At 45.6% G+C, this 12,172-nt stretch overlaps 1 protein-coding gene across 2 annotated transcripts; it reads left to right on the forward strand.

The window, feature by feature from the left end:
• The first annotated feature begins 785 nt into the window (after positions 1–785).
• Positions 786–11,840, forward strand: exoc3l1 (exocyst complex component 3-like 1). 2 transcript variants are annotated; one of them, XM_077022205.1, is made up of 13 exons: positions 786–1,246; positions 2,609–2,784; positions 2,965–3,184; positions 3,544–3,953; positions 5,529–5,818; positions 6,821–6,938; positions 7,051–7,176; positions 7,405–7,505; positions 7,759–7,875; positions 9,260–9,539; positions 10,087–10,242; positions 10,843–10,976; positions 11,261–11,840. In XM_077022205.1, the coding sequence occupies exons 1-13, from the start codon at positions 1,210–1,212 to the stop codon at positions 11,445–11,447; spliced, it is 2,352 nt and encodes a 783-aa protein (XP_076878320.1). In that variant the 5' UTR covers positions 786–1,209; the 3' UTR covers positions 11,448–11,840. The 2 variants fall into 2 exon arrangements, with proteins under 2 accessions (XP_076878320.1, XP_076878321.1); XM_077022206.1 differs by lacking the exons at positions 786–1,246; positions 2,609–2,784 and having other exon boundaries at positions 3,019–3,156.
• Positions 11,841–12,172: the final 332 nt, after the last annotated feature.

Here is a 12,172-nt window from a genome sequence, read left to right on the forward strand (position 1 = left end):
TCTCCTTTCAATCAGGGAAAGATCTCCCCACCCTATCAGAATCAGTCAAACCGCTCCTCTTCCTCATTAATGGACCTTTCTCCCCTTAGCTATCATGGTGCTCCAGTCATTATGGTGTTTATCACAGATGTCACTAGCACTTCAGCACTTTAACAACAGAAATAACCTCTCACAACCCTCTTGTCACATGAAGACTGTACACAAAGTCTTCCTGAAGTATGTACTGAATACAGTGAATCAGCTGGCAACAACACATAACAGTATCTAAAGACAAAATAGCATTGTTTTGTAATTTGCACCTCGTTGCAGGAAAGACTCTTACAAAAGACACTGCTACCCCTGGCACCAGACCGTGAGTCACTTGGCCAGGCGGTTGTGTTTGTGTAAGCGTGTATTAATTCGGTCTGGTCCAGGAAATGTGATATAAACATGTACTGGAGTTGGAAGGGTCAACAGGCTTGACCCAGCTCAGATAAACGGCCTCATGGAGCGTTCTCAGCACTCACACAGCTCGGCTGTTTTTCTAGAGCTCACAGCTGTAATCACCACAGATGGGCTCTAGAACACCATGGCAGCTTCACACACACTGTGGTCCAGCTTTTCTTTCAGTGGTTTCACCTGAGCGCAGATACACGGTTGCACAATGTGAGTTTTGCTGGCAGTGGTGTTGTGTGATTTACTGTGGTTTGGGGCTCTGTGATGAAGGAGAGGGGTGTGGTTGGTAATCGCTGGTCTGTGGGCACAGAGGCTCCTCTGGACAAGGACCCCCACCCTTAAGGTTCTCCGCCTGGACCACATCTACCACCCGAGTCCCCACCTCCCTCTCCTTCTCTCACATTCTCTCTCTCTCACTCCTTGTCCCTCTCTCTTTCTCTCTACCTCTCCCTCTCTTTACCCCCTCCCTGTCTCTCTCTTCCCAGTCTCTCTCTCTCTCTCTCACACACACACACACACACACACACACACACACACACACACACACACACACACACACACGCACGCTCCCTCCCTCCCTTCCTGTTGGCCTGTGAGAGGAGGATGTGTCTGGGAGAGAGGGAGAGGAAGGCAGGCGGCACGGCTGGAGAGGCAGTGGCCCGTCTCTCTCTGCGTCTGCCTCGTGGGCTGTGTGCAGAACCTTTGTGCTGGGCCCCAGGGGCACGGCTTCCCTCCACGGCAGAGACCACGACGGCCGGACCCTAGCCAGCCTTAATGTCCCACGGAGACGACAATGGCTGGGACAATGAAGGTACAGCATTTTACTCTTTGAATACCTGCTAACGACGCTCTTACGCGCATTTCCAAAACCTCGTGTGTGTTTCCAAGCAGCCAAGTATCAGATGACTAGAAAGACTATATGAATAAAGACGGTAAAAGACAGTTCCGCTAACATCAGGAGGGAGAAGAAAGGAGAAGGTGGTTGGAGATGAAGGTGGAGGTCCGGGTGTGGATCCACGCGTAAGCGTAGCATCAGGGGCAGGAGTGTCGGTACTGGCAGAGGTGGTGGGCACTGGGAGCTGAGTCATTCTGTTATGGTCCTGGTGCTGCAGAGCTGGTGTTAAACCATGTGACCAGTTGCTAGTGGAATTATCCTGTTCTTATGACCACAGTGGGAGAAGAACAGACTGATTCACAGAAAGGACTAGTGCAAGTGAATTAGGTTCTCATATGACTCTCATTTACTCAGTAACACAGTTCTGTATGTATACTCACACTGCTGTGTGATAGTAGCAGTCTGATATCTGAACAAGTGTGATAGTAGCAGTCTGATATCTGAACAAGTGTGATAGTAGTAGTCTGATATCTGAACAAGTGTGATAGTAATAGTCTGATATCTGAACAAGTGTGATAGTAGTAGTCTGATATCTGAACAAGTGTGATAGTAGTAGTCTGATATCTGAACAAGTGTGAGAGTAGTAGTCTGATATCTGAACAAGTGTGATAGTAGTAGTCTGATATCTGAACAAGTGTGATAGTAGCAGTCAGATATCTGAACAAGTGTGATAGTAGTAGTCTGATATCTGAACAAGTGTGATAGTAGTAGTCTGATATCTGAACATGTGTGATAGTAATAGTCTGATATCGGAACAAGTGTTATAGTAGTAGTCTGATATCTGAACAAGTTGGCTGGACTTTTTTTAGGAATGCTGAACTTAAACATGGATGAATACAATAAACATAAACATGTTTTATTGTGAAAAAGAGGGAATTCTTAGTTGGGACATTTTTCATTATATAATTAGTCGTTTTTAGTTGCAGCAATTCTGAGTTTTCACAGATGCTCACGTCGTTTCGCTGGCCCGTAGTGGAGCACCCCAGCTCTGAACGTTCAAACGCTTTTGGTACTGTAAGCCAAATTCTGTTGAACTTTGTAGGATATTTACAATCAAATGCAGCTTTACACAAACCTGGGTCAAATTGAGCCAACTGAGAGTATTATTAACAAATAAGTATCATCCTGAGATGATACGAGAAAACACACTGAAAGAAGCGAAGACCTGAGGTGAAGTCAGGTGAAAGGTTGAAGTTCAGGTGGTGCGTGTTCCTCAGGGCGGGGCGTGGGGAGGGTCCGGCCTATCAGCTGAGTGGTCGTTTCTCTTTGGCCTACCAGATGCCCCAGTCCCAAGTGAGGTGTGGCCAGAGCTGGACAGGGCGGAGTCACTGGCACGGGGAGCCGCCCTCAAATGGGCCTCAGGTGTCTTCTGCCACCCAGAGCAGCTGGAGAGGCTGACGCACTACAGGAAACGCGAGAGCCAAAGAACAGCGTCCATCAACTCCAGGTTAAAGGTAGAATGGGCGAGCCGTTAATCCATATGACTGTTACTCTGATGGTTTCTGGAACCTTCCGTGTGTCCCAGTATAACATTGGATATTTTTTTCTCAAGCATGCTGACATAACTACTCTGAGTGCACTGTAAATAATTAACCACTGCTTCCATCACTTAAGTCTTACTGGTTTCATTGTAGTCAGTGGTCCAGTCCTATCTGGAAGGGGTGGACTGGGGTTTGAGGCAGCTGAGAGAAGCACGTTTGGAGCTGAGAGAGGTGTCTCACGCCATGGACACGGTGGGAGTGGCGTCCAGTCAGAACGCTGAAGGCATCTCCACCCTGGAGACCCTGAGAGAGATCTCCACCAATCACCGCCAGCTTCTGGCTGCCGTGAGCAACCTCCCACGCCTCTACTCCGGTCAGGACTCTTCCCAAAGTCATCTGAGCACCTCAGCATATCATTTCTACTGTCATAAACTTTTGCAAGCTGAGCAAATTGGCAAAGTGGTTTATATAACAGATATCTGTTGTTCCTCTGCTCAAACATGTCCTGTTAAGAAATGTTTAAAATCTCTGGATACTGGAATAGATTATAATAGATTAAAAAAACCTGTGAAATCATCTGAGCACGAAATGTAAATGTAAGATGAGCTGAGATTTAAATATTCCTCATTATTCTTACTGCTCACAGCCCAGTTAGATGGGCACATTTACTGAATGGGGAAGCTAACGTCACATGCTGGCGTGTGTGTGTGTGTGTGTGTGTGTGTGTGTCAGTGCGGAGCATGGTCCTGGAGACGGAGCGTTTGGTGGAGTCACGGCGTCTGCTGGAGGCTCACGTCCGGCTGATGGAGCTGGAGTCCTGGCAGGATGGGGTTCTGCTGCAGCTCCACGGGTCCAGGGGCTCGTCCACGCCCTCGTTGAGCCCCGAGGATGACGAGCTGGTGCGGAACTACTTCTCTGGAGTCGGACGCTTGGTGGAGGCCCTGGCCAAGGAGCTGTGGGCGGTGGTGGGGTGTGGACTGACTCTGTCCCTCCAGAACCCCACCACGTTTGTGTCAGCGGTGCGGATCGTGGAGAGAGAAGAGGCGCTGGATCGGTTGTTCCTGGAGGAGCGGAAAGGCGGGACCCAGGGCAGGCCCATGCCCCCGGGGAGGCCCCGCTGCTGGAGGCAGCACTTCTTTAAGGTTGTGATGGTGGAGTGTGTATCGCCTTTAAGCTTTGCTTCCAAACATGTGCCGCTGTGATGAATATTAGGAGTTTTGCTGACTGGATGCAGTGGAAGATTGACACAGTGTCACAGCACGTAATTCACTTGGTTGGGAATTAGCTGCCATGTTCAGTCAGGTGTGGAAGATCAAGAGGAACACAGGAAGGAGGACATCCAGCCTTGTGTGGTTCAGGACCAGACTGCTAGCCAACAATGACTCCCCCTTTGGGGAACGATGTAGACATAAATGAATGAAACTGACCCTGTGAATGGAACTTTGTTTCATCGTTTTGAGGCTTTGTGATGTTACAAAGCACATATTTAGCAGTTGGTATGAGTTTAAGCAAAAGTGTGTTCAGGTGTTAATAATGCGGTAGTGTGTGTTCAGGTGTTAGTTGTACAGTAGTGTGTGTTCAGGTGGTAGTTGTATGGTAGTGTGTGTTCAGTAGTTAGTTATGCATTAGTGTGTGTTCAGGTGTTAGTTGTACGGTAGTGTGTGTTCAGGTGGTAGTTGTGTGGTAGTGTGTATTCAGGTGTTAATAATGCCTTAGTGTGTGTTCAGGTGTTAGTTGTGTGGTAGTGTGCACTTAGCTGATTCAGTAGTGTGATCTTAGGTGTTAATGATGTAACAGTGTATTCTCCTCAGGTGATGCTAATGTAATGTTAGTGACATAGTGAGCACTCCTGTGATTCCTGTCAGTAATACAGTAGTGTGCACGTAGCTGGGTGTTAGTGATGGTATTTGTATTAGTATTAGTGATGTAGTGTGTAGAGGTGTTAGTGATGTTAGTGATACAGTATTTATTGCTTTAATACAGCACTGGTGTAATACAGCACTGATGTAATACAGTACTGATGTATTGATTTGATACAGTAATTATCTTTCTTCAGGTGGTAGGGATGTAGTGGTTATGTTGTTGGAGATTCAGTACTATGAACTCCTTTAGAGTTAATGGTTCACTGGTGTGCACTCCTCTGGAGTTAGTGATTCAGTTGTGTGCACTCCTCCAGAGTTAGTGATTCAGTCGTGTGAACTCCTCCAGAGTTAGTGATTCAGTCGTGTGAACTCCTCCAGAGTTAGTGATTCATTTGTGTGAACTCCTCCAGAGTTAGTGATTCATTTGTGTGAACTCCTCCAGATTTAGTGATTCAGTCGTGTGAACTCCTTCAGAGTTAGTGATTCATTCGTGTGAACTCCTCCAGTTAGTGATTCAGTCGTGTGAACTCCTCCAGAGTTAGTGATTCAGTCGTGTGAACTCCTCCAGAGTTAGTGATTCATTCGTGTGAACTCCTCCAGAGTTAGTGATTCAGTCGTGTGAACTCCTTCAGAGTTAGTGATTCAGTCGTGTGAACTCCTCCAGAGTTAGTGATTCAGTCGTGTGAACTCCTCCAGAGTTAGTGATTCAGTCGTGTGAACTCCTTCAGAGTTAGTGATTCAGTCGTGTGAACTCCTTCAGAGTTAGTGATTCAGTCGTGTGAACTCCTCCAGAGTTAGTGATTCAGTCGTGTGAACTCCTCCAGAGTTAGTGATTCAGTCGTGTGAACTCTTCAGGTCCTAGAGGAAACTGTGGCAGCACGCTTCCGCAACGTGTCATTCCGCCACAGCCGAGGCCCCGGACTCGCCGGCCACCTGTCCGCCCTGCAGCACAGCATCATGGGAGACCTGACCACAGTACGCAACCTGCTGGAGCAGTGTGTTCCTCCATACTACTGCCTGACCAAGGCGTACCTACAGGCCTGCCACCGCTGCCTACAGGCGCACCTCAAACAGACCATCAGCTGGGAACTGCAGAGCGGCGAGATCTTCGCCGTCCTCCACTGGGTCCTGCATGTCTACAGCAGGTGGGAGCTCGTGCCCTGGCCCGCTAACACCGGTGCACACCAAGCTGCTGGGATCCAGCTCACATGTTAGGAAGACTGGCTCTGATACCATTGTGATACCTCTCTAATACCACAGGCTCTAGTACCATTGTACAAGCTCTTACACCAGTGTTTGAATAGTTTGAATACCTCTCAAAAACACCACTGAAAACGATGATTTTAACACTTCACGATGGTATTAAGCATGCTCGTTTGTTTTGTTGAAAAAACATAATACAGCAATGCCCATTACAGAACGTGTTGGCTAAATGTAACATTGACTAGTAAGACTTCATACTTCTGTGTTTTACGGGAGGTTGACGTTGGCATGAGGACTGCTGGGTCGGGCTTCAGTACTGCAATCAGAGACTGGAATGATTCACCATGGAATGATTCATCTTGCTTTAAAGTGTCTGTAATTCCTCAGCGTTTCATCTTGCTGATGATGAACGTTCTCCCACAGCTGATTTCTTTGGCATCTTTCTCCTCTCAGCTGCTTTTGCGGACATGTGCTGAGACAGCACAAACACGCCTTGTGGATTTACGATGCTTTAACCCAGGCAGCTAGAATTCACAGTTATGTCATATGCAGCAATTGTGCGGTTTCCATATGTTCACCATGACTACACAAAATGCTTCAGCTGTTTGCAAGCACTATTTCTGCTGAGCTTTGAAATCTTTGATTCCAGCTGCTTGGCCAAAGCAGTTCATGTTACTTTAACAACGTTCTTGGTAAATGAAACTGATATTTTGAGTTTGGCCCCAAATTGCAAGAGATTTCTCTGTTTCAAGAACAACAAAGCTTTTGTGTCCAGGCAGGGCAGCTGTGTGTGTGTGTATGTGTGTGTGTGTGTGTGTGTGTGTGTGTGTGTGTGTGTGTGTGTGTGTGTGTGTGTGTGTGTGTGTGTGTGTGTGTGTGTGTTTTACTTGTTTCAATTAAAGACAAAAGCCGTACATTTTACCAATGAGTATTTTCACCTCTAGCTCAGAGATGATGGGTGACCCAAGCCTGGCAGCGTATTTGGTCCTGGACGATCTGGGCCCTCTCATCTCACAGGAAGGGGTGGAACAACTGCAGAACAAATACGTCCAGAGTGTTCGGGTGAGTGACAGGTCCGTTCTCACCTGGATTAGGTCCGTCTGAGAAACAGCACCGCTCCCGACGTCACTGGCTGAGTGTGGCTGTGTGACTGGGATCGTTTGTGTGAATGTAGAAGAGTGTGTCAGAGTGGATGCAGAAGGCCCTGGAAGTCGAGCTGACGGACTGGCAAAGGGACCAGGAGCCCGATGTGGACCACGAGGGCTGCTACCACACCACCCTCCCCACTATCATCACTCAGGTAGTGGAGCAGTCCGCCTAGCCTGCCAGACAACTCCACCCGTACACTGAACTACGATCAAACCTCCTTAAATACATTTATAGAGAAGTGCAAAACCTATCGTGCATTATTACATACACATTTTAGCCATTTGTTGATATTATCTTTCCTGAGAGAACCATGAGGAAGCCCGGGGGAGGGGTGTCCCACTGAGAATGAAAGAAACCCTGTGTTTGTGTTTGTCTCTAGATGTTAGAGGAGAATGCACGTGTAGCTCTGATGATCAGTGAAACCCTTCGAGACCAGACAATCCAGATGGGTCTGTACGAAATGGAAAACCTCTTAGTCAGGTGTGCATTATACATACGATCTGTACAAGGGAGTGCAAACCCTGTTCTGGAGAGCCATGAAATTACATCACTTACTGGTTTCTAAACTGGTTTAAACTCAACATGTTGTTGGTCAAAAGTAATGCGACACTCCACACTTGATATGATTACATGCAGATTTAGCTCCTTTGCATGTAATATATCAAAGATACTTGAATGAAGGCTTCAAGTGTGTTGTATCAAACTAAGACCAGGATTTCTAAATTCCACTCAGATTTCGAGACGCTATTGTAGAATTTGGCAAGGAGCATCGCAAGGACCCATCAGACAACAACACCAACTTCTACCTCCACTACCTTCTGGCCTGCATAAGCAACTGCATCACCCTCAAGTGAGATGGTGCACAAGTATCTGTTAGCAGTGTCTGTGTTTACCCAGAAATCTTGTGTGAGATTTTGTAACATCTCTCCCTATTCGTGGTTTAATAGCACACAGAGATTCTCATACATTTCAGGAACACGAGGGGCGTTTTTTCTTCCTCTAATCACCAGCTGTTAGTCTCCAATTACATCCTGAGATTTAGGCTTGTCTGGAGGTGTCTGGCTTGGTTTTCTAAGCATAGATTTAGTTCTAAAGAAAAGGGATTATCAGCAATGAATATCTGCTTACAGTTATGAATCACTATTGAATTAATCTCTGCTTACATCTATAAATCACTATTGAATTAATCTGTTTACATCTATGAAACACTACTGTATTAATCTCTGCTTACAGTTATGAATCACTACTCTGTACTTAGAGTACTAATATGCCCTATCTATCTATTTTGCCAATTTTAGCTTTAACCCATGTTTGAACAACTGGTTTCTGCACATGCTTCAGTACAGTATTTATCAGTATTCGTCACATGCTTCAATGCAGTATTTATCAGTATTTGTCACATGCTTCAATGCAGTATTTATCAGTATTCATCACATACTTCAGTGCAGTATTTATTAGTATTCATCACATGCTTCAACGCAGTATTTATCAGTATTTATCTCAAGCTTCAATTACGTATTTATCAGTATTCATCACATGCTTCAATGCAGTATTTATCAGTATTCATCATGTGCTTCAGTGCAGTATTTATCAGTATTCATCGCATACTTTAGTGCAGTATTTATCAGTATTCATCACATGTTTCAATGCAGTATTTATCAGTATTCATCACATACTTCAGTGCAGTATTTATCAGTATTCATCACATGCTTCAATGCAGTATTTATCAGTATTCATCACATACTTCAGTGCAGTATTTATCAGTATTCATCACATGCTTCAATGCTGTATTTATCAGTATTCATCGCATACTTCAGTGCAGTATTTATCAGTATTCATCACATGCTTCAATGCAGTATTTATCAGTATTCATCGCATACTTCAGTGCAGTATTTATCAGTATTCATCACATGCTTCAATACAGTATTTATCAGTATTCATCACAAACTTCAGTGCAGTATTTATCAGTATTCATCACATGCTTCTATGCAGTATTTATCAGTATTCATCACATGCTTCTATGCAGTATTTATCAGTATTCATCACATGCTTCAGTGCAGTATTTATCAGTATTCATCACATACTTCAGTGCAGTATTTATCAGTATTCATCACATGTTTCAGTGCTGTATTTATCAGTATTCATCACATGCTTCAATGCAGTATTTATCAGTATTCATCCCATGCTTCAGTGCAGTACTTTTCAGCGTATTTCAAATGTTCCAACACCTGCAGGAGCTCCACAGAGAACCTCTATCAGCAGGTGGGCTCCCACTCATCGCGGGCATCGGTGCGTCTTTCGCGGATCCCCCCCGGCCCGCTGGCCGCTCTGGACCGGGCGGTGCGGAAGGCCTGCCGCCTGGTCATGGACCAGTTGCTCCTGGAGCTGCAGCCCCACCTGCAGGAGGTGCTGACGCGCACCTGGCTGGTCCAGGGGGACGTCGTCTCCATGGTGTGTGGCGTCCTGCAGCGTCACTGCGAACTCTACGGCCGTGCACGTTCACCCTGCCGCCAGGTGAGACCCGCCCACGCCACTGAAAATACGCTACAGTCTAACACTCCCAACACGGCACTTCCAGTGTGTTCGCACGAAGCAGAACGGGACAGGTCCCAGCTGGGGAAGAGGCGGTTCACACCAGTGTTATGGCTCGGTTTGTTGGTGTTTGGCATCGCAAGCTGTTTTGAGACCACAAAAACCAGGAACAAACCCAACACAATCCAAAAAGAGAACAGCAATTAGAGTATTGTGCAACTCCAGCATAAACCTAATGTGTGAGTTACACACTGACTGTACATATGATCTGGGAGTAATCAGCTAAATCCATCAGGGAACTGATCAATATAATCTCATTTCTAATCTTATTTAATGTAATAGCTTCGCTGTTAAACTCAATGGGATTGTCATGATCCAAAAATGTAAAAGAATGTTGCAGAAGAGGTGTAGAAGAACACAGGAGAATTGTACCACGTTTAATGTTACGTTTTGCTTGAATGGATATTCCAAGAGTATATGCTAATTACTGTAACTGTAAATGTGTGTGTGTGTGTGTGTGTGTGTGTAGCGGCTACGGGAGGAGTCCCTGTGGCTGGCGGTGGTGGAGTACGTACGTGCACTCATGCAGAAGCGGCTGATCTGTCGCAGTGAGGAGGACAGGCAGCACACCGCCCAGCAGATGACCCAGGATGCACTGCAGCTGGACGAGTGCTTCCGGGGCACGGTGAGGAGCACATGGCTGCATGTGGCAGCACCAAAGCACACCATGTGTGACCTCTCACTTTGACCTCTCACTTTGACCTCTCACTTTATCCATTTATTTTAATACAGGAAACAGTTTTATTCGCTGTGATCACTATGATTTGTTTGTCTTTTGTGTTTTAATTGCACATTTTTTATATTATTAAGTGCTATGTAAATCATATTATCATGATTAACTTCAATTATTATGATAAACTGCATAATGTTTGGCTTACCAAGCAAGAGTTATTGTAGATTCTACATTCTCAGTTTTGAATAGTTTGACTGTGGTAATGAGCCCGTCCCATGGATTTAACACAGCCAGTGAATTCTGACTTGTGTCTGTGGTCATCTGATTATGTGAGGTGATTAGTAAGTAGGTGATGCTCTTGTTTGTAAATTAAGCCCCGCCCAGTGGTGATCAGGCCAAAGTGCAGGAGTATAGCAGATTATGTCTGTTTGTCATATGTGTGTTCCGTGTGTGTGTGCCACATGTGTGTTGCCATGTATGTGTTCCATGTGTGTGTCATGTGTGTGTGCTTTTGTTTGTGCCGTTCCTATAATGTTCTTGGTGTTTTTCTAGGAGGCTGATGGGACCGTTTGTGAGGTGAACCCCACGTCTCTGATTCCTGTACTAGCAGATTTAATTAAACTCAAAGATACAGGCATGCTGGTGCTCGAGGTGTCTGGACTGATATCCAAGTACCCTGATATCAGGTAGGTTGAGCTGCCCCTCTGCACCTTACCGTTCACCTAAAGTCAACACATACTCACAATTTCACATACGCTCTGTGATTCAGTATGCTATGATTTTTGGTCTGACTTAGATGTAGATTTTGGCCACAGTTTGTCCTGACACCCCCATGCTAATTATCTGAAAGTGAGGATATCTAAACTACTCCCCTGTCAAGGGTCATAAACATAAATAGCATGCTAAACAACATTTGACTTCAGTAGCTGGTAGTGTACAAAATCCCCTGATGTCTCTGTTTTGTCTGAAGTGAGGAGCACGTATCCGCCCTGCTGGACATCAGAGGAGACGTCCCTCGAGACGTGCGGGCGTCAGTTCTGTGCCTAATGGATCAGAGCTCACCGGCCCTGCCTCCCGGGTACCGACCCATCTTCCCAGACATCCTCGTGCCTCCTCCCAGCATGCCGTTCTGTCTGCCCACAGCCAAGTGTGCGTGACACGTGCAGCGGTCTTGGTGTAGCCACTCACCTGGACCCACCGGCGCCACTCGGCACACAGGCTCCTATAAACAGCGTCTTTGGCTTCCTCACCTCAGACTGTGTGTGGTGAACAGTGTTGAGCAATCGTGTACTAAGACCACCGGCTCCAAGCAGATTTTTTTATATAGCACAGAACCCCAGGCCAGGAGGCCTAGTGTGGAGAAATGGGTTCGCTTTTGTGAACCAAAATAGGAGTCTGTGATTGCTGTGGGCTATTTGTATGTTGCAAATTTGTTGAACGTTGAACGTATGATAGACTACGCTCTGTTGACACCTTGCAGTATTGTGGTTTAAAATGTGTGTATATCATGGCTCAGTATGTACAATAATAAAGTGTTTCTTCAAATTAAACCCCCTGGGTGATCATCTGTGTTATCATCTTTTAACAATAGAATAGAATAGAATCGAATAGAATATACTTTATTGATTCCAACGATTCAGATATTAGGTGGACATGGACACGTCTGTGTGGGGGATCCACTCTGTGGAGAGTGAACTGGTTCAATTTGATTGTTTCATGTGTGCTGCACTATGTAGAAAAAAATAATAAACGATCACTTTCAGTGTTTATTGCTTTAAAATAATAAATAAGCACTTTCAATAATATTGTTTACTTGTTGCTGGTAAAATGACTCGATGCTTTGAACTCTTGAACCGATAATTCGCTGTTGGGTTACGGCATG

The sequence above is a fragment of the Brachyhypopomus gauderio genome, chromosome 11, assembly GCF_052324685.1.
Source record: "Brachyhypopomus gauderio isolate BG-103 chromosome 11, BGAUD_0.2, whole genome shotgun sequence".
NCBI classification, from domain to species: Eukaryota; Metazoa; Chordata; class Actinopteri; order Gymnotiformes; family Hypopomidae; genus Brachyhypopomus; species Brachyhypopomus gauderio.

Bases quoted from the DNA above. Each gene is read 5' to 3' on its own strand.
- exoc3l1 (XM_077022205.1), top strand. From the start codon at position 1,210: ATGTCCCACGGAGACGACAATGGCTGGGACAATGAAG. The intron at 2,785-2,964 runs GTAGAATGGGCG...GTTTCATTGTAG, and splicing joins CCATCAACTCCAGGTTAAAG to TCAGTGGTCCAGTCCTATCT. The intron at 10,977-11,260 runs GTAGGTTGAGCT...TTTTGTCTGAAG, and splicing joins TCCAAGTACCCTGATATCAG to TGAGGAGCACGTATCCGCCC.